The 26,275-nt window shown below is 43.0% G+C and overlaps 1 protein-coding gene across 5 annotated transcripts in view; it reads right to left on the bottom strand.

Moving 5' to 3' along the window:
- Window positions 1-1,731: 1,731 nt before the first annotated feature.
- Window positions 1,732-26,275, bottom strand: part of LOC119724226 (collagen alpha-2(IV) chain-like) — a 45,093-nt gene continuing 20,549 nt past the window's right edge. For all 5 annotated transcript variants that reach the window (XM_038195177.1, XM_038195180.1, XM_038195179.1 and 2 more), the window contains 31 exons: window positions 26,089-26,142; window positions 25,868-25,930; window positions 25,301-25,399; window positions 24,788-24,853; window positions 24,347-24,545; window positions 23,499-23,675; window positions 22,760-22,888; window positions 22,027-22,205; window positions 21,158-21,233; window positions 20,066-20,178; window positions 19,038-19,215; window positions 18,315-18,509; window positions 17,168-17,392; window positions 15,941-16,099; window positions 15,011-15,181; window positions 14,482-14,625; window positions 13,680-13,814; window positions 12,490-12,668; window positions 11,912-11,975; window positions 10,873-11,040; window positions 9,978-10,085; window positions 9,042-9,113; window positions 8,130-8,255; window positions 7,461-7,577; window positions 6,717-6,866; window positions 6,396-6,503; window positions 5,627-5,776; window positions 5,177-5,293; window positions 4,620-4,814; window positions 3,644-3,930; window positions 1,732-2,916 (listed from right to left, as the gene is read on the bottom strand). In XM_038195177.1, coding sequence (XP_038051105.1) covers window positions 2,662-2,916; window positions 3,644-3,930; window positions 4,620-4,814; window positions 5,177-5,293; window positions 5,627-5,776; window positions 6,396-6,503; window positions 6,717-6,866; window positions 7,461-7,577; window positions 8,130-8,255; window positions 9,042-9,113; window positions 9,978-10,085; window positions 10,873-11,040; window positions 11,912-11,975; window positions 12,490-12,668; window positions 13,680-13,814; window positions 14,482-14,625; window positions 15,011-15,181; window positions 15,941-16,099; window positions 17,168-17,392; window positions 18,315-18,509; window positions 19,038-19,215; window positions 20,066-20,178; window positions 21,158-21,233; window positions 22,027-22,205; window positions 22,760-22,888; window positions 23,499-23,675; window positions 24,347-24,545; window positions 24,788-24,853; window positions 25,301-25,399; window positions 25,868-25,930; window positions 26,089-26,142 — 4,458 coding nt within the window. In that variant the 3' untranslated portion in view covers window positions 1,732-2,661. The remainder of the gene's footprint in view (window positions 2,917-3,643; window positions 3,931-4,619; window positions 4,815-5,176; window positions 5,294-5,626; window positions 5,777-6,395; window positions 6,504-6,716; window positions 6,867-7,460; window positions 7,578-8,129; window positions 8,256-9,041; window positions 9,114-9,977; window positions 10,086-10,872; window positions 11,041-11,911; window positions 11,976-12,489; window positions 12,669-13,679; window positions 13,815-14,481; window positions 14,626-15,010; window positions 15,182-15,940; window positions 16,100-17,167; window positions 17,393-18,314; window positions 18,510-19,037; window positions 19,216-20,065; window positions 20,179-21,157; window positions 21,234-22,026; window positions 22,206-22,759; window positions 22,889-23,498; window positions 23,676-24,346; window positions 24,546-24,787; window positions 24,854-25,300; window positions 25,400-25,867; window positions 25,931-26,088; window positions 26,143-26,275) is intronic.

A 26,275-nucleotide genomic window follows, 5' to 3' on the forward strand; every position in this document is an offset into this window, starting at 1 on the left:
TACCAGAAACCGGAGACTTTTTTTTTTTTGGCCTAAAGGCTTCAGTTTCATGATAGACATTAATGATTACTGAAAGGCTGTGACTGACAGAATCCAAGGTCCTATCGAGTTGCATTAAAGACGGGCCTTCATAGCCAGAGCTGTTGCATTTGATTCAAACATTCATTGCTGTACAACTCTGAAGCCACAGTGGAAACTTACCCCACGTTTTTAGAAATGGCGTGATATTCTGTGCCAGCCTGAGCTATGACGTGTGTACAGATTTGTTAAAAAAAAAAGAGATGGTTATATTAAAACAATCTTCCTGCAATCATGTAAATAAATCTTTAAAGTCCAGGAAATCGTCATTATCGTGGCGTTGGGGGAGTTTTATAGCATAATTCACATAATATTGATCTTTAATTTTTTTCCCTGTGTACTTGTAAATGTTGAAGATTGCATGCCATGATTGCATATATGACAATACAATAGATTCTTGATGGACTTCAGGGCCCGTAAAACAATGCACAATACCACAATTGTCAGTTGTACGATATCAGATTGTTAGATAACACAATTAATTTCTCCAAATCTCTTCTCCTTCTATAGACATGGGATGTTGTTGCTTTTTCCTTTTTTTTTTAAATTGAGAATAGTCTATAACCTATAACTTGGTTGTTTGGAAGGACGAAATATCTGCTTATATACTAATAAAGTTTTCATTATTGTACAGATTACAATGTGTCCCCGGTTTACTTTTTTACTTGTGGAAAATGCGTATAAATGACATTTTTGAAAGTAGCCATGAAGAAAATAAATTACATACTATTAATAGAAAACATCGCAACACATAACGCACTCGTGTTATTTTGAACCCCTGTGAGTTTTTATTACATGTAGTTACAAATGGAAATATTAAACACGTGAACATTTACCAGGATGCGCATTAAAAAAAAAAAAAATTGTTTACAGCATTGCCAAAAATGGCTGCTTTGTTTTAATAATTTATGAGCATCAATCGCAAGATACAATTTTCAGTTTAAAGATCATTACAAATATTATTTTTGAGCACCCACGTTTATCAAAAATATTCTGCTTCAAAATACCAACACATATAAGAACTCTTGTGCTGAAAATTTACCAATTTTTTTTAATTCTAAAATACCTTTGTGGACTATTGCTACTGCAAAATCTTAAATAGTTTAACCCCAAAAATAACAAGGCATACATATTTCTAACTTTCCATCTGTTATTCATATCGTCATCTACAAATTAAAAATACAACTTAAATACACAAAACATGATAACACTTTTTTTTTTAAACAACGGTATTGATTTTAGTCCGTGTTGGCTATGGTTGAATGAAGTAAGATTTTATCGAGGATTGTAAATTTGACACGGTCTATGAATTCAACCACGTCAAAAATACTTGAGGAAATTGTGTTGTTAACTGTACATTGGATCATTGGGATTTCTTGTGCATTGAAGCAACACGACTCAAAATCTTAAATAGGGTGCAAAACGACTGTATAGTTTTGAGAATATATTTTTTTTTTTTTAAATATGGTACAATATTGTGTAATTCGCCGAAAAAATTAGAGCCATTTTTTAGGTGGTGCCACGCCCACGTGCATGCAGCATGCGATCTTAAAAGACGAGGTGGGCTTGCATTTTGGTTGAAGGTGCCTGGTGCGTGTGCGTATTACCTAAGCACAACTCGCGCAAGCCTGGTGCCACCGCAGAAAATGTAGTTAAGCCATGATTCATTCAAAGTTTTGAAAGAAGAAAATATTCTAGAATATAATATTCTGGGTCAGTAATGACAGTTGTTGATATAATGATTGTTAGCTAACATCTTTACAACCACATAAAATTACCATGGGAGTTTTGTACTGAAATCACAAAACAACTGCAGCATATTTCGTATCTAGAAATCTCATCTAATTAAGTGTGTGTCTATAAACAAATCTAAAACTAACCAGTGTGAGACAATTTAAAAAATAAAAACACTAGATACAAAAAAGCACCATGATTACAAATGAGTTGATTGTTTACAAATTTATTATCTGAGAAAAGAAAACACCCCACAAATATATATTATACAAAACATGCATTTACATCTAAAACAAATCGGCTAGCACCATCATGAATGAAAGTCATCTTGTTGAATTTTTAAGAAGTCGGAAAAATTTTGTCTTTGTTCATTTTGATTTAATTCAGGGAACAATAAAAACAAGATAAGCCTCTTCCTTGTCATTCATTAAATTGGCTTCTTGACGTAAATGTTCATGAAATATGTAACATTTGGAGTAATATACCACTTGTAGTGGTACCTGTGACCACATTGGCTTTGATGCTAAATTCATATCAGAAAGGAAGGTTTATATTTTACATTTTTGTCTTAAAAACAATGAGGCATTTCTCTTTAATACTAAAAACAAATTAGTTGGGCCAAACAGATTAAGAATATTATACATTTAAAGCAGATTCTTCTTATTACCTAAAAATAAATTGTCTTCAAATTTGTGGGAATTGGCAGACCGTAATTTGCAACGAGTCAATAAAATACACATTTTTTAAAACAAAACTGAGACTGTTGTTCGAAGGGTTCTATCTCTTCTTTGAAATTGGAAAAAGCTAAAACTTATAGATATTAAAAAAAAAAAGGGAAAAAAATATTATCTAGAGGATCTTTTGGCAGACTTGACAGCGACTGACACGGGAGCGGAGCGAGCCGGCCTTAAGCGTCTGCGACTCCTGCGGTCTGAACATGGCATCGGCGTCCACCGTGGTCAGCCAGAAGCTGTAGGTGTTGCGGTAGAAGAAGCAGCGACCCCGCCCGTTGCACTCGATGAAGGGCGTGGCCCGGAAGTCTTCCAGGCAGGAGCCGGGGCTAGCCAGGGCGGAGCCACCTCCGTCCGCACCGGCCGATGTGTACTGTCAACAAAAAAACAATGACATTATACCAGAGTGGGAGTCGAATCCGAGTCCCTGCAATTGCTGTTCCAGGGTTCTACCTACCTTTATGAATGCAGTGCTACAAATTATGTATCTAGTTGTTTTATGATTTAAGAGGAACTGACTAGGTTTAAATGGACTGAATTGGAATGAAATTAAGTTCTTCATGTATCTGGACTTTCTTTGTCATGCTAACTACTAACGGGGTTTAGAGTTTTCAGGATTTATGAATAAAAGCTCTTGTGAAATTTGAAATTCCTGAGGTTTTACCATAAAGGTGTCTTTACCAGTAAAAAATACTGCCAAACAAAAAACTTTAAGGCGTGCCTTCAGGCAAATGCAGACATCGACCATCGAGCATTATCTCCGGTTTCCTTGGCATGATACGACTGAGAATATTTCTATTCCCCTGCATGGGATGCTAGTCCATTGCAGGTTACTCCCCAGCTAATGCCGGTACCCATTAATACTCCTGGGTGGAGAGAGGCAAGTGGGGATGAAGTGGCTTGCCCATGGACACAGCACATGGCCAGCGGCTGGATTCGAACCCCTGACCCTCTGATCACGAGTCACGAACCCTTACCACTAGGAGTCACGAACCCTTACCACTAGGCCACACTCCCCCTAACCCATTACGGTACCACTGTCAAATCAACACCATCGTCACCACCCTCACTACAACCACCACGACCACATAAACACTCACCATAGCGAAGCTGAACCCGATCCACAGTGAGCGCCAGTTGCGCGGGCAGTCGGGCAGCGTGGTGTCCTGGCTGTGCACAGCGATGACCTGCGTGGGGGTCTCGCAGACAGCACAGCGGCTGATGTACGGCCTGATGCCGTTGCCTTCCACGGGCATCATGGGGATGGCCTCGGACGTGGCCAGCCAGTAGGACTTGTCGTTACGCTGGGCAAAGTTGCAGATCTCGTTGAAGTTGCAGAAGACGTAGGGCATTGTGCTGAATCTGGGCAGGCAGGAGCCAGCCAGACCTGATGCAAAGTAACACAAAGTTATACAAAGTTATACAAAGCTGTACAAAGTTATACAATGTAATACAAATTTTACAACGTCCTACACAGTAATACAATGTAATAAAGTAACAGACCGTTTACAGAAACCGCCATCTTTGTGATGAAGTGTCAAACGACATTTAACCAGTTCGCGTCGGAGGACGTTATAACACGCACTGGCTGTTTTCATACACAGGCTCGGCCAACAGGTTAAAACGTCAAGATTGCCTTGACTCGCCTCCAGGTGATGTCTAAACACGCTAATCCCTCGTGTCTTTTGTACACACACACAAAGTCCATGAAGTCTGTGGAGGCGGACCGTGTGTTGATCTTGAATTGGCCGCTGTGCACAGCCTATTGTTGTACAATTTACGCTCCAGTGCACACCTTGGAGTATTGTAACCCATAAGGTTTCGGCAAGAAACATTGTACAAATACTGTTGAAATGACTCTTACGAATCAGTATTTGTGGCATTTGGCTGTATATCAGAAGTTGGCTGGAAAGTTCTGGCAAAAATAATCCCGGCGCGAAGTGGTTAACTTGAATTATTTTCAGAACAGTCAAGCCGATAAATTATAATACACTCTTTCTGAAGTTGTCAGATGTGGTTTCAGATATTGATGGGCGGGGTTTCCAACCCCCCCCCCTTTTTCTATCGATGACTTACCAAGATCCTGATGCTGCGCTTTCTCATTGCCTTCAGTATACAGCAGGCTGTAGCCTGTCCAAAGCTGGGTCATGCCCACGTCGCACCGCGGGATGTTCCTGGACTGGCTGTGCTTCACCACGATGAAGCCCTGGGGTCGCGGCGGTGGCCCTGGCGAACCCTCCTCACCACCCACACCCTTACCGCCCTTGAAGCCTAGCCAGAGGTGAAAGGCGTTCAAACCATGAAAGGCATATCGGATCATGTGCATTTATCCTACAAAATAATCTAGCGAATTATTATCAAAACTCTTACTTGGATTAAAGATCGTACTGGTACTAAAAAAAAAGTAGTAATGTCTGTCACGAGTCAATGTGGTCCATCAGGCCAGCATTTATCTCCGGTTTCTTTGGCATGAAATGACTGAGAATATTTCCATTTTCCCTGGACGGGATTCTAGTCCATCGCAGAATACTCAATATTACACAAACAAGCGGCACCATGGATTCAAATGAACCCCAAAGTGTATGGGAATTAATGAACGGACGATAACACAGACAAAGAGAGATTTGTCATACCTTGTGGTCCCGGGTCGCCGAAGTCACCTCGCAGGCCCTGCGGCCCGAACTGACCCTTGGGCCCTATGCTACCAGGCTCACCAGGATCACCGAAATCCCCCTTCATGCCTTTTAAACCTGTTAATAATAAGAATGTGAATTTATAATTTATAATTTCCGTGATAGAATTGATAGCTTGCCCGGATAGACCTTTATCATGCCGCCACCATTTCAGTCATGTTCCCCGTATCCAATAATAGTACTGAATGATGATTATTTTTGCGCAAAAAGGAACCAGACTATTTTTCCTTCCTGCCTAACTTTGGTTACGTTGATTTGAATGGGAAAACAAAATCAAGATGGTTGCCAAATGATAATGGTCTATTGGTGCATAGGGAGTAACTAAGCACGGCAGTTTGGGGAAGTACAGGACGTAGTTGTTCAACCATTGATTCTCTGTCCAATACTCACCGACGGATCCATCCACTCCGGCGAAGCCAGGCCTTCCAGGTCGTCCACGGATACCAAAGGGTCCTGGGTCACCACTGTCACCTTTGACCCCTTTCTGGGCGTCTGGTTGATCACCAGGCTGACCTTTGGGGCCATTGAATCCAGGCAGACCTGAAAATGGCAGGTCACAATAAATGAACAAGTGATTGCTGTTACATATATACATAGCATACCCTCCCCCATCATTTCATACTTGGGCCCACCCATTATATAATGCTAGCCACGCCCACCTGGCCTGCCACGCCTTCCTAGGTAGCCTGGACAGCATATCCCCCCACTTCATTATATCTCATACTTGGACCCACCCCTTAAGATATCTCTAGCCACACCCACCTGGTCTGCCACACCCAACTGGCCTGCTACACCTTCCTTAGTGGCCAGGGGCAGATTTAACGAAACGCTAAGACACGTGTCTAAGGAAGTGTAACTCGTCTTATCTCGCGACTCGTCCTAGGATCCATTTCATCAAAATTAAGAGATGCATTTAACATGTCCTCACTTCCTTAGCAACGTAGCTGAACTCCTCTTGACTTAAGATCGGTGTCAGGGTCGTCTTATCTGATGAATAGTGTACTTTGTATAACATCTGGACATCAATAATGTCCTCTCATTAAAGACATGAGTGTCAGACTCATCGTAAGTCTTAAGACATTCATAAGACGTGCAAAATTGGCCCCTGGACAGCATACCCTCCTTTATCATTATATCTCATACTTGGGCCCACACCTACCTGGCCTGCCCTGCCTTCCTGGGTAGCCTGGGTAGCCCTTCAAACCAAAGGGACCAAGCTCTCCAACTGGACCTGGGAATCCAATATCTCCAACTCTGCCCTTGAGTCCTGGAAAATGAAGACAGTAAGAAGAAGTAAGTTTGAGACTGAGACTTTAACGCCTGACTGAACTCCAGTGACAATTCGACCCGAGAGCTCTCTGTTTCAAACAGGTGTCTGTCAACCAAAGCTTGGCAATACAATTTCTGAATTCACCATCAACTGATACAAAGAGAGCTCCCGTTTGGGAGCTTCCAAGCCAAGCAACCCTAGTTTGCTCACCTGGAACACCCGTTGGTCCTTGGATTCCTTTGGCTCCAGGCGGGCCGAGTACGGGCGGACTGCCCAGGCCGGTTAGTCCAGGCTCTCCCTTGGGTCCCTTGAGACCGCTGAACCCTGGGAAACCTGGCTGGCCCGGTTGACCGACGAAGCCTGCACACCACAAGACAAGGGACAAAAATGGTGATGGATTCCATACAAGAGTTAGCTTGGCACTACACCGGGCCCAATTACGGTAAGCAGAAAAATTGGGCTAACCATAAGTACTATTTCATGGCGCGGATGTGCTAAAAAATGTTCATGCATGGAGATTTCTATTGTTACATCACTAATTAACGCAACTTTTTCCTCTTGAGGTAAGCGTGCCTTTTCTGTGCTTCTACTGCTTATGCGCCAGCCATATTGACCTATCGCCGTTTGCGAGTTAGCCATGCCCCTTAGACAAGTCTATGGTGTTTTTGTACGCAAAATTTTGTTTGTCTGAGATTTTGCGCATTCTGCGTCCGTTTGTCATATAATTGGACAATATTTCACAAGCTGCGTTGACGCGATTCTACCGCGATAGGTCAATTGGAGGTGTGTTTTATTAATTTATTAACAATGAATGCACAGGTCTACTCGTGTGTATCCCTGTTGAACAAAACCACGCACCTCACACATGGCTGCCGTGCAAGCCGTGCAAACCATCTATTGAGCTGGAGTTTCCCCAGGTTTGGGGTAACTTTCTAATGAATATTCATCACTGACCTTTGGGACCGTCTGGGCCTCGGGGACCATCTTCTCCAGGTTCTCCTGCTGGGGCGATGAAGACGGGAAAGCCTGGAACGCCGGGCAAGCCGGGGAAACCTTTGTTGCCACGTGGACCTTGGGAAAGAAAGGGGAAAAAACGGTGGAGAGTCTTTCAAAGTTCTTCACAAATGATTTGTGGTACAGGGCCATCCATCTACTCTAGCAACCTTGCTGGTTACTTACGTCAGGCTTTCAATTTTTCCTACTTTGGACGTGGGCCAGTATCAACGAAAACTACTCCTGAAAGTATTATAAGATGCGGTACCTGCTGCTATGTACATCAGATTCGAACCGGCCAACCGATCCCGTTAGCTCGGTGGTCGAGTGGTAGGACATCTGCACTAGAAAGCAGGAGGTCGTGGTTTCGAGTCCCACCCGAGTGATTTTTTTCCACCTTTCACTCGGGAGGTAACACACTGAGTATACAGTGTTTAAAAACGTCGGTGAAGGGCAAAACCTAATTTGATTTACTCCTGAAAGCCCGCAAAAAAATCCTGTTTTTATCCTGATTTTGTCCTCCAAAGTACTGCATATGTCCTGCTGGGTTTTTTTTTTTTCGTAGTGTTTAATAATCTTCCCTTTAATAGGATCCACAATTGTGACCCTATTGTCGCGAGAGCTTATTACCTCTTTCTCCTGGGCGCCCGTCAGTACCCGCCGATCCCGGAAACCCAGAGAATCCTGAGAAACCAATCACTCCTTTGGGGCCTTGCGGACCCGGTAATCCCTGCCGTCCTTTGATGCCAGGATTTCCTGTTCATGAAAAAAAAAAAAAAACCAACAAATTTTACACGTGCAGTGAAAACAGTCGAGCAACATGAAAGTAACAGTTTTTTTTACAAAACCTAATTGTTGCTGCTTGTTGCATTACAGGGCTCTGAGCACTTTAAGAAAACAAAATTCGCCGAGTTTTCCCATGGTATTTCCCTGAAAAATTTGCTAAATTCCATGAGATTTATTTTCATTTGGACAAGGTTCAAGAGGTGGTTGCAGCAATGCAACGAAGATCAGTGCAACGTGTTGACAAGCGAGGGCCTCCCTTCTCTCCTTATAGCTGCATCCTTGCCTCGCCGTATGCAACAGAGAACCACATGTGCCTAGCTGACGCAAACCAAATCGCTGAGAATTCCCCGATTCTGTGGTGTTTTAATTCTCCAATTTTCCCTGATTTCCAGAGCACCATCCTACTTCTGTTGTATAATACTCCAAAATAATATTACAACTACGATGCATGTTAGAGTGTGGAAGCACGAAACTTATCAGGTTGGCACAGTGGTAATACTCTCCTCGCCTTCCACCACTATGGCCCGGGTTCGATTCCTGTCCTGGTCCATATGTCGATTGGGATTTCAGTCCCTACCTGATTCTGTGAGTTCTCCCCAGATTGTCCTTCTAGGGTTTTCCTCCCTCCTCTAAACTTGTAATATTCATTGTCTTCTCTACAGATTTTTTCAGGCTTGCGAGCTTACAGTGCCTCAGGCGCTTTTGAGGATTCCTTGGTTGCAATACCAGAAGTATAATAATAATAATTGTTCTTACCGTCCTCGCCGGGCATTCCTGGAAGACCTTCGACACCAAACAACCCTGGCAGACCAGGATCACCCCTCATACCTAATTCAAGTGAAGAAAATAATGAAACAATGTTTACTTCCATGGAGAAAACAACACACAACCAGCTCACAAGCTTACTCTAAGGAAGGTCCAACTATAAGTTCCATACATCATTTTGCCTCACATATACTTCTAGTAACATCACACGTTTCAAAATACCGAGTACCCCTTTGCACTCAGAAGACTCTAGTATTATTAAAATTGATGTTAACATAGGTATCCCATACATCAAATACAAAATGTTTCAAAAACAAGAGTGCACAAAACATTATGACGTTGATTCAGAATGGATTTTTCTTTTCCTGCATCTAGTCAACGATGGGCGGGATTGAACTCAATCGTGGGCGTTAGAGGGTAATCCTATATGACAGCACTGCCCGGCTCAGGGGAGACAGTCAGTCAGTTCGAGTCAGTCAGTCGGGGAGTCAGTGAATCAGTGAGAGGTACAACAAGGCCACTATAGGCCTGCCCTCTGGAGCACAAAAGTCTTCCTACAAAAAAAATGTCAAGTACAGAAAATCCTAGCGTGCAATTAGGTTGGACGAAAACTTTTGGGGTTTTCCCCTTGTAATGGGACCATGCATATTCATATAACCTTTGACCTATACCTCCCAAGGTTACTTGATTACTGTACAAGGAGCGTGGAACATGACCTACAGAACTTCACCTAATACATTGCCTGGTCTTGTCATTATTCTCTCTGTATTATCATATCACATGGTGGCAGCGGTGGGATCACATGGTGGCAGCTGTGGGATCACAGTACACCCCTACTTTGTAAAAATTGTACAGCTCCTTGAGTTTTTAGATTTTCTTTGTGAGCCTTTTTTCTCTGACTCTCCTCCTCAATCCCGATGAACATACCAGCGATTCCATCGAAGCCATCGTACCCATCGTAGCCTTGGTTGCCCGGTTCCCCGCTTGGTCCTCGGTCGCCTACTGTTCCTCTTAGTCCATTGAGTCCGCGACTTCCTAAAAAAAAAACAAAGAACAAAGAAGACAACAGTGAGCAGTCATTTTTTATCCATCCGCACCCGTACTGTTTTAAACACTGTTTTATTCACCGAGGAATCTATGGATCACTGAAAGCTTGGGCGGGTTTGGGCGGTACGGGGAGTAACATGCAGGCCACTACAGGGGTTAATGGGTTACTTGGACAATACCAATGTGGGCACGTGTGGTCTAGCAGTAGAGCACAGGATTCATGATCGTGAGGTTGTGGGTTCGAGCCCCGCTGTGGCTATATATGCATGTTGTGCCCTTGAGTAAGGCCCTTTACCTCAATTACTCCTCTCAACCCAGGTGTTAAATGAGTACCGGCATTATTCAATGCTGGGAAGGTAACAGACTCGCTGTGGAGGAGGTGTGGCGATCCCCCCATAGTTGCAGTTACTATTATTCTTCAGTTCAGTGCGTGATATCACGTACAGCTGCAAATCAGCTGAATGAAAATGTGTTCCGGATGCTGCTTTCGGGCGCAATTCAAAATATGACTCAAAATACAACTTCTGAATTGAAATCAAGACCCTTAAATATTGTTTTCTCGGAATATACAGCATTCACTGAGCTATTTTTCTTCAGCTTAGTAGTTGTTAAGCACCCGTCTTTAGATTTTAAGTGCTTTTGTTGCTTTAAACAAAAAATGCACAAATGACAAATGATGTGCCTACCTTTAAAGACACGATGAAGTTTCAATAATAATAAATACTGAGGTACAGAAAAAAGTTCAAAAGGGAAATAATATTATGCCGAAGTTTACCTTGGTCTCCCTTTTCTCCCTTGGCCCCCTTCTCACCGGTGCCCGGTTCCTTAATATCATTGGGATTGAACGACGATCCCTTGATGCCCTTTGACCCCCGGGAGCCCGGATCACCAGGGGGACCCACTTCGCCAAACAAACCGGGAGTACCTGGGACCCCGGAATCTCCTGTGGAAATAAGAACGAATCAAAAGATTAGATGAAATAAGTTGCAAATCCCACTGTCCCATTCATGTACAAATAAAAAAAAAACATAAACTTTCAGAAGAATCTAAGGCCGAGAAAAAATTGTGGTTTTTGGTAACATTCTAAATATTATCCGGGTAGGAAGGTAAGTTTTTTGGTCAATTTTGTTACGTTTTTCTGTCGGCCTTTTATACTTACTTTGTTTACTTTAGGATACCTTTATTAAATCTTATTTTATTGTTTAATTGACCAATAACACACACCAAGAACTTGGATAGGGAAGACTTTTTATTTTATTTCAAATATTGGCCGAATGTGGCAATGAGTAGTTTGAGGTCAGCAGTTTGTCCGAAACAAATCCAGGTAGATCGGGCTACCACAATTTTTAAATAAACAATAAACACACAATTTTTTTTTATGCCATATCAACTTTTATTTAGTTTTACTTATTTATTTTTTATTAAAAAAAAAAAAATCGCCATAAAGTCATGGTGTCATATGAAATTTGGACTCCTATGAAATCTGGTCTTTCTTACCTTGTATGGATCCTAAATGTCCAAATTATCCTAATTATCTTCACTTAGGAATAAACAATACAACCGAGGAGTCTGTATTTCATAGAGTCCAAATTGCGCACTACACCAAAACTTATCAGGGCATTAATTACAATTTTAGCTCACTATGTCAAACTACTTAAATCCACCTTACAACACCAAAACAGACCTCATATCTGGAATAAACATATCGATCGTGAAATGATCGGCGGCAAAGAGTGTACTGCAATACAAGGACTAATCATGGAGTTGTTTTATTGTTAGAGCGCCCTCGTGTTGTCATGCATAAGAGCACGTACCTTTCTGTCCAGCGGGCCCTTGCGGACCGCGTGGGCCAGGCCGTCCAATCAAGCCTAGGTCACCCTGAGGTAGAAAAAAAGAAAAAAATGTCAAAAAAAAAATGTGTAGGATGAGAAATTTTAAGAGATAAAATATGCAAGATTTTGAAGTCTGTCCTTGAATCAAGGACTGGTGTTTAGTGATAAAATCATTTGAAGTCATTTCTAATGCTACTAGAAAGGCAAATTTCAAAGTTTTGGGGTAACAGGGCAGGGAAAAAATGTCACACTTTGACCCTAAATTTTATAGAACGATCTTCATATGTGATGCGATCAAACTAAATGAGTCGTTTGTTCGGGCATTTTTATTTGGAGATACAGGCCAAAATAGGGCCACTTCATCACATCTCTTGGTGTTCAAACTTCCATAATATTTTAACTAAAGATGGTATCAGCATGCGGTTTTCACAGCAGTAATGCTGAGATTGTGCTCTTTTCAAATCTGTAATAAAAATTGTTATTGACCAGGGTCGACAAACGACTCATGTAGCTTGATCGCATCACATATTAAGAAAGCTCTCGGTGAATTGTCTACTAACCTCAAATCCAGTGACACCACGGAATCCTCTCAGACCACGGTAACCTTTCTCACCCGTCAGACCATCGAGACCGAGATTACCCGGCCGACCCTGCTCGCCCACTCCGCCCTTGTCACCGACCATGCCCGTGATTCCTGAGAAACCTCGGTTCCCAATGGGGCCCGGAAAGCCTGGCGATCCTGTGCAAGTCATAGGAAGCAAAATCCACTCATTTTTACCCCCCAAAAAAGTCAACAACAAAAACAATTCAAAAGTTTTTTTAATCGTTATAAAGATACAACCTTGGAAAATTCTTAACATTGTGATAATTGTGATATTTTTTTCAATGCTGCACTGCAAAACAGTACCCAGTTACTGTGTCATATACATGCATACAAGTGTGTATTTGCCTGCGATCGGGGACCACCTGTTGTCCCTCTTTTGTTTGTACTTAAAACTTTTTAGCAAGACCCCCATAAATTGGGGACCTTTGGGAATTGGGGACCCTATTGTCCTCTATTGTTCAACGTCCCCTATTGAATGCAGAAACAAACTCACACTGGTTGTTTATGGTGTAAATCGAGGATTTTCTATTGTTCCTCTTCCCTTTTGCTTTGTTTATACTCTTTTTTTGCAACAGCTCTCATTGGTTTTGTACACGTTTTCTAATCGAGGGCGTCTTCGCATTGGTTCCTGTCCTCAATTCATCGATGATGTTGCACGTGTGTGTCCTCGATTTAACCATAAACACGCACCACTGAATACTTGTGGCTAAGCACACACTTTGCACTACTTCCAATTCTAATGGTTCCAATGAGTTTCCATGCTACTGTGTGTGTAGTGGGCGTGGTTAAAGTTGAAATGACGTCACACTTAAGAACTGGATGACAAATTATAGCTGAAAATTACACCTCAATTTTTTTGTTTCTTATTAATTAATTTCAGTGCCATTTGTGGTTTTTTACTTTTTTTTTATTAAAACTTAAAATTTACAATGATTTCAAAACAAATTTCAAATACTGCTGTTTGTCTACAAAACATAATTTCTAAGGGAAACAGACTAAAAAATTGTAAAGAAAAAAATGTAACTTCAAACCAAGGATTTTTCATCAGCAACTTATAAATTTCTACCACATTAAATTCAGTTCTGTGTATTGATTATCTTATGGGTTGCCATAGTCGGAAATTCTCAATCGGGCAGGGATTCTGACCTGGTCGGCCGTCCTGGCCCAGCGGTCCTATCAGTCCGTCGGCACCGTCCTCTCCCGGCTCACCAATGTCCCCTGGCTCTCCAAAATCACCAAAGAGCCCAACTTGGCCAGTACGTCCTGGATCTCCAGTCTCGCCTAGGCAAAAACAAACCAATTACGAACGGGATTGGAAACTTGTTTGAACAGCATATAAGATAATGGGTTTACTTTAATACTGCCACAATCAGGGGGAGTGCGGCCTCATGACTCATGATCAGAGGGTCAGGGATTCAAATCCAGCTGCTGACCATGTTGTGTCCTTGGGCAAGCCACTTCACCTCTACTTGCCTCTCTCCACCCAGGAGTATAAATGGGTACCGGCATTAGCTGGGGAGTGACCTGCGATGAACTGGCATCCCATCCAGGGTGAAATGACAGACTTTACTTTACTAATAATGTCTTTCTCTCAAGTTCAAAAAGTCTGATTTCAGACAAAAGTCTGACAAATCTTTTGCCCAGTGATTTTACTTTCTTTTACTTTACTGCCATGATCAGTGTGTTCGTGATGTGCACATTGGAGCATTGACTCCACATCGCTGGTTAAAAATCTATCTAATTGGGGCTCAGAACAATCAGAAGTCAGGGTTATTGTCTAGGTCTTGCCCATTTCAACTACATTGGAACAAGCTGACAATAGCCCAAGCAGTAAATCTGGAAGCCTGCTTCGGACATGACCTAACCAGTGCCCTTGGATAGGCCGGTGGCTACAAAACACTCAATAAACCGCAAAGCCTCAGTTGTTAACACATAGCAAATAGCTTACCTATTAACCCAGGCAGCCCGTCTTTGCCGGGCAGACCCTGGGGTCCGGGCTCACCGGGTCGGCCGGAGAAACCGGGGAATCCCGCGTTGCCTTTCTGGCCTGGGTTTCCAGGGAGACCGTCCAAACCCGGATCTCCAAACTCACCTGAAAATAAAGTGAGCAAAAAGAAAGAAAAACATTTACTCATTTCTCAGTGAGTCGATATTGTTTCAATTCCGTTTTAAACTGAGGCAATTGATTACATTCTTAAAAGTTTAGAGGTAATGAAGAAAGATGCAAGATTTATTCAAAGACTTTGAAAACTGGGGGAACCTCTAACACAGGCTGGATAGCTCAGCTGGAAGAGCACCGGAACGGTGTTCCCGAAGGTTCACACCCGCTTCAGTAAATTTCTGTGTTCAGTTTGTTGTTTCATTGTAAGATCGTTTCTTCAGAGTCCCAACAACTCACACCCCGCCCCAGTTCATTTCTTTGTTCAGTTTGTGTAGTTTCATTGTAAGATCGTTTCTCCCGAGTCCCAACAACTCACCACGAGCGCCGAACAGACCGGGCCTGCCAGCACGGCCGGGGAAGCCCTTCTCACCGCGCTCACCCTGCTGACCTCGCTCGCCAGGGAACCCGTCTTCGCCGTTGTCACCGGTGCTTCCGATGCCACCAAAGACTCCCCTGTCACCCGGGGGACCCTCCGCGCCTGTAGGACCTAGCAAAGAGAGAAAGATAGGTGGTTGGGTCAAGATAAGAAGAGTGGAGTGTCGCGGCTGAGCGGTTAAGAGCACCGAACGCGAGCTCTGCTGGTGTTTCTGATCAACAGAGTCAGGGTTCCAATCCCGGTCTCGACACATGTGTCCTTAAGCAAGACACTTAACCATTCTTGCTTCATCCTTTGGGTGGGACGTAAAGCCGTAGGTCCTGTGTGTAATGCACGTAAAAGAACCCAGTAGCACTTGTCGCTAAGAGAAGGGGTTTGCCCCGGTGTTTCTGGCAGTGCTAACTTCAACCATATGAAGGCAGCATGCACTTCTAAGGAATGGATGACGTACCCATAATTCTTAAAAGCGAGAAGCAAAGTCGTTGCTCCTGCATAAAACTGGTACGTTCTTGATTATTCATCAATATGTTCCTTGTTTTTGTATTTTCCAGCCGAAATTTCATTTTCAAGATTTTATTTATTTCTACATCGTTATACAGAAACATAACATCGTGTGATGAAAATGTAAGTTCCTCCTTCAATTTGTAATGCATCAGAATAAAATGTACTTTTTTCTCTGAAAACTATGAATCTGGTTTTCTTTAATCGTCTTCTCTAAAAAGAAATCATGATTCATGAAAAAAAATGACGGCGCCTCATTTTCGATTCTGGTAGACTTAAGAGAAAAGAATAGTTATTCTCTCATGTTATCTACTCTCCAGGATCCTTGGATCACTGACACATGTCAAGACAAAGGCGGAATTCTCCTACCTTGCGGTCCACGGGGTCCGTCTCTTCCGGGCGAGCCCTGCCTGCCAGGGAAGCCGATGCCGGTGGCTCCCTTTAAGCCTCGCTCGCCCTGAGGTCCAAAGGGACCTGGGTCCCCTCGCTCACCATTCATACCTTGGAATCCTGGAAAACCGGACTGGCCTGGAAAAAAGAAAAAGTGACAAAAATCACTGCTAATCCTATTTCATAAACATCTAGCATTTTTATTGAGCATTCATTACCTCAACACGCCAGCCAGCTTGGCCTGCAAAACAATTGCAGCTTGGCCTGCAAAATGATTGCAGCTTGGCCTGCAAAATAATTGCAGCTTGGCCTGCAAAAGAATTGCAGCTTGAACTGCAAAACAATTGCAGCTTGGCCTGCAAAATAATTGCAGCTTGGCCTGCAAAATAATTGCAGCTTGGCCTGCAAAAGAATTGCAGCTTGGCCTGCAAAATTATTGCAGCTTGGCCTGCAAAATAATTGCAGCTTGGCCTGCAAAATAATTGCAGCTTGGCCTGCAAAATGACTGCAGCTTGGCCTGCAAAACAACTGCAGCTTGGCCTGCAAAATAACTGCAGCTTGGCCTGCAAAATAATTGAAAAAAACAATGCCTGGAATGGTCTCGCTAAGAATGCTTAAACTGGAAATTTAAATGATTTGGGCAAGATCTTCAGTTAAGCACCAGGCTTTTGCAACTGGGAACAGCGTGTTTCTGAGTGGATAGTCCAATTATTTCAAGTTTTGAGACGCTCTTTCACGGATAGAAACCCTGTTCCAGTGAATTTCTTTTATCAAACTTAACATGAGTATAATGCACCTAGTCAGCGTCCCAGTGTGGTTTCTTAAAATGAAAATTGTAATGGAGAAAGCAGTAACCTCTCTGAGTGATCCCTGTTTGCAACATTGCTAATGTTGCTTGCAGTGTGACTTTGGGCGTGATCCCTGGCTGCATGGCATATGGCTTCTGACTAGTTTCTGGCTTCGGACTAGCGCACCTTGAACAAAGACATTGACTTAATGGGGAGCTGCCAACATAGGGCTGGATAGCTCAGTTGGTAGAGCACCAGAATGGTAATCCGGAGTTTGCAGGTTCAAACCCCGCTCCAGACAATTTCTTTGTTCAACCTATAAATATAATGCAGCTGTCAGTTCCCCTGTGTGGTTTCTTTGAAAATGATGGGATAAAAACTTGAATCACAAGTACAAAGGACAGACAGCGCTACAAACCTGGCAGGCCGTTGAATCCGTTCGTTCCCTTGATACCCTGGGGCCCTTCGTCGCCAGGGAAGCCCGTCGGTCCGACGGAGCCCGACTGTCCGTCTTCCCCGCGGTCCCCTCGCATGCCGTCCCGTCCGGGGAAGCCCGGATTACCAGGTTCGCCCTGCCTGCCCTGCCGTCCAATCTCGCCCTGGATCCCCACTAAACCCTTGTCGCCACGCGGTCCGGGGAAGCCTAAGGGTAAATGCAATCATAAGTAAACCATGACCCAATAACAGTAAGTCTACACCTCAAAAAAATGTCATGGATTACAGTCATCAAACTTCCGAGTATTTATTGGATGAGTACATTCACTTGTTAGTGTATTCAAGTTAAAAAAACTAGAATTACCTACCCTGCAACCCCCCCCCCCAAAAAAGCAGCTATTGGTATGCTGCAGAAGAGTAGCCAAGTCCATAACAAGTCAATCACGAGTCAAATCACAAGACAAACCACAGTTAAGGTCGCAAACAACTAGGACTTCAAAACGACTAAGAAATGTGGTTCAATTAAATATCCTATAATGTGAGAATAAACAAATTGTGATTTACCGGCAGACTTGACCGACACTCTTTTACACCTAACAGCCGCTTTTTTCATTAACCAACATTTCAACACTATGAGGGCTGTTAACGTAGCTAACGCTTGGACATGTGATATGTGATGTCGGGCACACACATAATCGTACCTAGTCAGGGAGTCAGGTTGGCGTAGCGGTACTTTCCTCGCCTTCCACCGCTGTGACACGGGTTCGATTCCCGCCTTGACCAATATGTGGATTGGGTTTTCAGTCCCTACTTGATTCCACGGGTTTTCCTCAGAAATGTGCTTCTTGGGTTTTCCTTCCAAATTCTTAAACTGGAATTTCTTCACATTGTCTTCTCTTAATACTCGGCCCTATGGGAGACCAGTGGATTCCATTGAATGGGCTACCCAGTTAGAATATGAATTAGAGGTAAGGTATATTATTTGCAGCTATCCACATGTGGATTGGGCTCTACGATAATATTACCCTTCAAACTATGCCCTACTTGAAATTCCTCTTCGAACCATGAATAATATTCCCCTTCAAACCATACCATATTTCAATAAATATGCCCCGGCAAATATGACTCACCTTTTGGTCCGGGAAATGACGGAACACCAGGGAAGCCGGAGCCACCCTTCGTTCCTCTGATGCCCATATCACCGAAGGGGCCTGGGAAACCAATCTGTCCCTGGAAACCGGCAGGGCCTCTCCCTCCCTTTGCACCCTGTGGTCCTGGTTCACCCCGAGGGCCTGGGATGGGTTCTTCGATATCTACTCTCTCCGCTGCATCGAACAAACAAACAAAACGGGGAAAAATTAATCTGTTAAAGATTGACTTACCCTACACCTTCAAATCAACTTTCAGATTAAGCAAGCAAGGGGGGGGGGGGGTAGTTCCTTGTCGACAAGAGTTGCCCATGGCAAGGAAAGGGTTAAATGGAACTTAATCTTAAACATGAGCCTGATATTGTCATTTACATTTTTCCTTGTAGATTATTTATTTGGGAAGAATGCAAAATGAAACAAGGGGTCAATTGAAGTCGAACAACCAGGCACCCCATAAAACGCTGTAGAACCTTTCAAAGCCTTGAGGAAGTGGGAGTTACTGCAGGATTAATCTGCATTCTCCCCGAAAGCCAATTTTTTTTAAGATCCAAAAGCTGAGCTTATACTTCAAAGTTGTTCAGCCTGTGAAATTAACTGGTGCCAAATGTTAACGGCTACCACATGAAGAATTGGGAGTTTCAAATCTTCAAAACTTGTCTCATTTTAAAATGTTCAAAGCCTGTTGTCTTGGTTTAAAGAGCTTACCGGGTTCTCCCTTTTGTCCCTTAGGACCCAGGAATCCAAAGCGACCGTCTTCACCCATGACACCTTTAGGACCCCTTGGCCCGTCAAGTCTCTCCCCGTCGACGCCGTCTTCACCGGCAGGTCCGGGGGCACCGTCGGTTCCGCGGCCTCCTTTACGGCCTTTCTCTCCCATTTCACCCTGAGGATGGGGAACGGGAAGGGATAATAACCAAAACAAAACAAATAAAACCAATAATTTAATGCATGGAAACTCTGTCGCTGTTCATGGTGTGTATAAGACAGTTTGGTTTCTTGATGAAGTAGTCCAGGTCAGAGGTCATTTGGGGTAAACACGCTGTCTCGACCGAAGCATCTTTTAACCGCAAAATGTCCAAAAAATTAGAAATTTCCAAAATTTCGTGAGAAATATTTTCACTTTACCAAGGTTGCTGGGAAGTCAAGAGGTGGTTGCAGCAAAGCAACTCAGATACTGATAATATTCACACCGCATAACACTAAAAAGCAGATTTATGAGTGACCACTGATAAAAATAGCTGAAAACAGCTGAAAAAGGTGTAAAAAAGCTGAACTTTGGAAATCTCCTATACTTTTGTACACAGCAAGTGAGGGAAAAAGCTGAAAAAACAGCTGAAATCCAAAACAAAAAAAACCTGAAATCAGCTTTAAAGCTGAGATTTCACACCCCTGAAAAAGCCACCATAGCCAGTCAGTCAATGGACGCAACTTGGGCGCATGGCACAAGACGGACAAGCGCCAAACTGGCAGGAACATTTCCCTTCTCGGTCACTGTTAAATTCCCTTGAAATTTTCCCCAATTTTTGGGATGCTTCCCCAGAATTCCCTGAGTTTTTCCCCGAGTGGAAAAAATGGAAACTCATTTTTCAAGATTTTCCTTTATTTCGACTGGCTGAGAACCCCGATAGAACTGCACACCTCAGATGAAGTGTTTCCAAGAACTGTTTGGTCATTTTCCCACCAGTTTTTGACTTTGGTAGGGAAATCCTGTCTCTTTTGCCCACCAAATGTACCTTCTGTGTCATGTTCCGGAACTGGTTCAGATCAAATGGGCTCTGTATTCCTTGAGTTCCGGGCTCTCCGATCTGTCCTTTCAGTCCCTGCTCACCCCTCTCGCCTTTATAACCTTCAAAACCAAACATTCAAAACCACATGAACTGATAAGGAAAAGGAAACGAAGATCTCGTAATAAATTCACGTCAAAAAGATACAAAATATAATAGAACTTTTTTAATCATAAAAATCATGATTAAATTAGCAAAGACGTTTCTTTAGAGATAGCCAACATTCATAAGGGGAGAATGCAATAATTAGACAGGTGGTAACGCGAGGTTTACCTCAAGGTTTTACAAGGTCAGGGTTTTGTGGGTTACCTCGAGGTTGTACAAGGTTTAACAGGGTTTTGTGGGTTACCTCGAGGTTTTACAAGGTTTAACAGGGTTTTGTGGGTTACCTCAAGGTTTTACAAGGTTTAACAGGGTTTTGTGGGTTACCTCGAGGTTTTACAAGGTTTAACAGGGTTTTGTGGGTTACCTCAAGGTTTTACAAGGTTTAACAGGGTTTTGTGGGTTACCTCGAGGTTTTACAAGGTTTAACAGGGTTTTGTGGGTTACCTCGAGGTTTTACAAGGTTTAACAGGGTTTTGTGGGTTGCCTCGAGGTTTTACAAGGTTTAACAGGGTTTTGTGGGTTGCCTCGAGGTTTTACAATGTTTAACAGGGTTTTGTGGGTTACCTCGAGGTTTTACAAGGTTTAACAGGGTTTTGTGGGTTGCCTCGGGATAAAACCTCGAGTTACCCCTCATTTTGCATTCTTCCCTGAGGAGGTTTTCTCCCTACAAAATAGCTCATTCGTGGTTGGATTCCAACCAGGAATAAACCATTTTTTCTTAACCGTTTGAAACACTACTTTTGAAACTTATCATTCTGCTTGAAGTAATTTTCTTTTTCTTAGCTTCCTTTTTCTATCCTTTCTTTAAAGGTAGCGCTCACCGTGAGTGGCCCTTATGTAGAGCCCTGTGATGGGGATCTCTCATAAAAAAAAAAAAACTACAGTGAATAACTTTTTTCCTATTGCCAACCATTAATTCACTGATTGTTATCCTACCTCTGACGGGTATAGAACGGCCTGGTGTGCCTCTGTCGCCCGTGTCTCCCTTTAATCCTCTTGGTCCCCTCAATCCCTGAAAGGAAAAAAAAAAATGAAAATTTCAACAATTGAGTTACTGCTTCAAGGGCAGTTAATGCTACTCGGGAATGTGAATTAAATGTCATCAAACTTGCCATGACGTCAAGAAATCCGCGTTCGACTACGCAATCACGCCGAGCGTGCACAGGCCCTAAGATTGTGGTATAAACTGAAATGCTAAGCATATTGTTTACACGTATAACATTCTCCCGTTTCATTTAGACAGTGTGTTCACAACAGCAACGAGCAATCTTCGCTCAAATTACGGATGGTTGGCCTATTCTAGTCGACTAACTGGAACGGAGCACGGGCAGGTTGCATCACTGGTTGCCAGTAGCTGCACACATCATCAAGCACAACGGGGAGCTAGGACTTTTAACCGTCGTTTGACTAGAGGCAGTCGCGTGATGCTATTAGTGCGCAGGCGTAAGTTACGTCACAAATCAATCACTAGTGGACTAATGGTCCTCGCCCGAACCGGCTTAACATTTGGCAACTTTCACAGATATACGAAGTCCATTTGCAGGGATGTAATCGAAATTCTCTTCAAATTCTCACTGATTCATTATAAGTCCGCCACAAGTCATCAAGTCTCGATTGACTTGTCACTGACGGCAACTCTCAACAAAATCAGCTTGCCACTAAGCAAGCGATCAATAAGCGTGGTTGAAATCTGCTTACCACTGATGGCAATGATATGCAAGCATTCCATAAACAAGGCTGAATCTGCTTAGCATTAATGGCGTAGTTATGCACAGAGTCTACAAGCAATAATGAAATCAGCTTACCGGGAATCCTGGTTGTCCCTGCCTTCCTAAGTAGCCTGGTTCACCATTGGCACCTTTTTCTCCGGTAGGGCCTCGTTCACCATCTGGCCCAAACCGTCCGTCCGTACCGGGGAATCCAATGTCACCGGGTTGCCCCTTGAGACCCTGGGGGCACCGTGGGCAGGGCCCCGCCGGGCGACCTGGGAAGGGGGAGGGGGTGTCAAAGGGAAATAGTCAAGACAATCAAGGCGATTTCACACTCGGTCCAAAACAAACTTTGTGATGTCAAAGCTTATATCCTAATCGCCCAAGTTGAAGGCATTGCAAAAAGTGAGTTTCTTCCTAAACGTTTCATGATATTTCATGACATCTTTGTCGAAACAAGTTTTGTTGCCTGCACCTACTTTTATTTATCCTATTATATCAAAAGAAAAAAAACTAAGCCACAAAACATAAATAAATGACTGGACTCGGCCTTGTAAAGAACAAGAAGGACATGCTGATTGGTGGGAGATGGTCACATGACCCTCTGATTGTGTCGTCCTCAGTTACATGCACAACCTGCGTGAACAAGTGGCTTATTTCTGAAACTGTTTCAATTTTTTTCCCCAAATCAATAAAATCACGTTGAGATTTTGAAGGAAATGTGTAAGACGATTATAGCCACCAACTGTTGCAAAATAACATTCTCCACGGGCAGGGTTGTCGCTGAGAAGTGGACCTGCACCTGCTACCAATTAGGACCAAGTCTTACCTGGGAATCCTTTGCCTCCAGATGGACCCTGAGGGCCACTAGCACCCACTACGCCCTTAGGGCCTCTGGGTCCCGTTTCACCGATTGGACCCACGATCTCCTCTCCAAGAGGCGTGAGCCCCGGCGGACCTTTAAGGCAATCATAAACAAAGTTCAGCATTTCCATTAGGAGCACTATGTGTTTATTATGTTCCTGTGATCATCAATACCTTTTTCTCACAATAAACAATATTCCAAGTTCCTTTCTTCGAATTTTAACAATTACTCCTTATACCACTGAAATAGTCTTAAAGGCCCAAAGGATCAGTTAGATCTGTCCAAAGAGGAACGCTATATAGTAAAAACTCATTTGGCTTAAAGATTGTACTGGTATTAAACACCCCGTGAAATTATTCCGTCTGGCTTGCTGTCATTTAGAAGAAATCAAGAAATGTAGGTGATTTGCAACAATCAGTCAATTGACCGATCGTTAGAAAGAGAGAGTTTCATTGACAAAATCATGTTTAGTGTTTGAACGGTCACGCATGGTTCTCCACTGTTTTCTCAAAAAGCGTAATATCCATAGAGGTGAAACTTCAACGGGCTAGGTTTCAAACGTTCATCATTGAATTTTGAGAGGTGCTTTTAATGGAAATGAACCAAATGTATAAACAAACAAAAAAGACTGTATGTGCCTTTTAGGGTGTCCCAAAATGTCCAGATTTGCAACTTTGGCTTGAACCGTGTCGCAAGCTCTTACCCGGTCGGCCTTGAGCTCCGACGACGCCCTTACGCCCTCGTTCTCCTACTCGACCAAACGCTCCGTCCATGCCGACCGGGCCCGCCCTGGGGAATCCCGGAGCACCCTTGTCTCCCGGTTGACCCTTTTGTCCTTGCTCTCCGGGGCTGCCTTGGAAGCCTTGTTTCCCTGGGATTCCTGTAGGATGGTCGAGATTGAAAGGAAAGTAAGATCAGTCTTGGAAAAGAAAGGGGCAGAGAGGGGAAGGTTAATTCTGAAGGACAGACACCACACATCAGGTTTCCAAGAGTGAGGATCCCCCTGCGAGGTCAGTACAAATGCCCGTACCTCCCCGTTTAGTCTGGTGTACGAAAGACTTGAGGAATAATCTTGAAGATAATAATACCGGAAAAGTTATGGAGAAATTGTTCCCAAACAGACTTATTTAACATCAGACAACAATGGACAGATTTGCAGCTGGGAATTTAGGGGGAAAATGATGAAGCTCCAAACCGCACAAGATTTAGTAAAGTATTTTTCGATTTGTAATGGCATTCATGAGAAGTTAAAAAATATGAGAAAATCAGCGGATCCGAGGAAAAGTTGCATGCCTGATTTGAGATGTCTCTTTTGTAATCCCTTCTGCTCAGTCAAGTGGTGGCAGAAGTGGCTATTACAAAGTTCCCTCTACGATCCCCTGGAGTAATGTCCGTCGGGACCCGGAGGTCCTGAATTGAGATTTATGTTTTGTAATCCCTTCTAATCAGTCAAGTAGTGGCAGAAGTGGCTACCTCAAAGTTTCCTCTACGATCCCCAGGGGTGATGAACATTTTCATAGAACAAAAAGAACTTTTCCTGTTGTGCTATACCTCCCACGCCTCGATCTCCCTGCTGGCCATCGCGGCTGAGTCCCGGCCGTCCTACCGGTCCTGGGCCACCTATCTCACCAAGTCTTCCGGGCAAGCCTTCCTCTCCCGGATCACCCACGGCGCCGCGGGCTCCGGGATGACCCTGTAGGCCTGGGTCTCCGTCGGGACCTGGGGGTCCTACTGGTCCGTCACCGATTTCCTGGTTGGCAAGTTTAAACAAAACAAATTAACCCCCCAAATTGTTATGAATGGGTGAAGTGATTCATAGATGCATGGATTAGTGTGACGCGCAAATGCCTCAAAACCACAAATCTGTTAAAAACAAAGAAAAAGTTTAAACATTTTTGTCCACGGATCACATTTACAGCAAGTGATATTTCAGTAAAATGAAACCATGGCGTATCATTTACTTCAAATATTCAAAATTGGATGAATACGGACCCCTGGAATTCCTGCATCTCCCTTGAATCCGATTGGTCCATCGTCTCCAACGTCTCCACGGAATCCCTAAAGGGGGCGGGGCAAGATTAGAATGGGAGGGAAGTGAACACAAACAAAACGATATCTTAGATGTTATTAACCACTTAATGTATTAAAATCACTTTGCGCTTTACCCTAATTTGATTTTGGGGGGGGGGGGATTTTTTTTTACATTGATATTTTTCTCACAGAACAAAAGTTATTTATTACAAACAAGACATCGAACAAATAAAAATCCACTCACGCAAAATGTGGAAAACAATATTTTTTTAATTTTTAATTATCCGAAGCCCGACAGAGCTCAGGCGCATCTATTGGTACGTTAGGCACAAATGCACCTCAAAATTAGAACTTTTTTAAGAGGTTTATTTTTTTTTCAGAGAGGAGCATTTGTTGAAGTGCAACTTAACGCCGAGCTCCATAAAAAAAATAGCATATCATAAATGTATAGTCTTGAAGTGAAAGTGCGCTCACCTGGTATCCCGGTACTCCGTCCTGACCCCTAGTGCCATCAAATCCTCGGTCGCCAATGAATCCTGGGGCCCCAGGCAGACCTGTATATCCAACAGGCCCCTAAGAATCAAGGTCAAAGGTCAAGAGGTCAGATGTAAAGGTCAGGTCAACGTTCTTTCCTTAAGAGATACCAACAGGTTTGTATCTGATATAGTCATAATATTTTGTCTTGTTTACAGCTGATGTTTCATCGTTTCTCTGAATCACAGACAAAAGATTCTAAAACAAAAGCAAAATGTAACTGGATCAGTAATTGTTCTCTGAGAAATCTTCAGGAAATTTTGATAAGACCAAACATACCATTGTTATTTCAAAATCAGAAAGAAAAAAATTCCCCACCACCAGAAAAAAAATATCCACATTTTCTTAATTTCCATTTTCAGATTCAAGTCACATTAACAAATTTTTTTAAACATGATTAACAAATGCAAAATAAGGTGAGATACAAATTATGATTGACTACAAATTATGAAAAAAACATTGAAACATAAATTTCTAAACATTAACATTTTGTCCCAGTAAACTCACCCTTGGCCCAGCTATGCCCAGGACTCCCTTTTCTCCTTTCATGCCAAGGAAACCTTTCCCGCCCTGAAAGAAAAAAGTATGCCAAATCACGTCAATAAAATGAGACCTCAGCGTTAAAATGTTAACATCATAAAATAAATTCTTTGGTACAGCAGGTCCCATGAGGTCTTGTTTATGTTTGGACTAGCTACCCTAGTTGTCAGAGAAGAGCAGTGTCTTACCTTGGGCCCAGGGTCTCCCTTTGGACCCTGCATGCCAAACATGCCAACATCACCCTACAGAGAAAAAAAAAAGGAACAAGGTTAAAACATCAACTAAACATTTGCTTCAAAAGTGCAAACAAGTGTCACGTCCGAAGTTGGAAGTTGAACCCAAGCTCGGCAGTGCAGGGATGTAGTACAGTCAAGT

The sequence above is a fragment of the Patiria miniata genome, unplaced genomic scaffold (genome assembly GCF_015706575.1).
Source record: "Patiria miniata isolate m_02_andy unplaced genomic scaffold, ASM1570657v1 HiC_scaffold_18, whole genome shotgun sequence".
In the NCBI taxonomy this organism is placed as follows: domain Eukaryota; kingdom Metazoa; phylum Echinodermata; class Asteroidea; order Valvatida; family Asterinidae; genus Patiria; species Patiria miniata.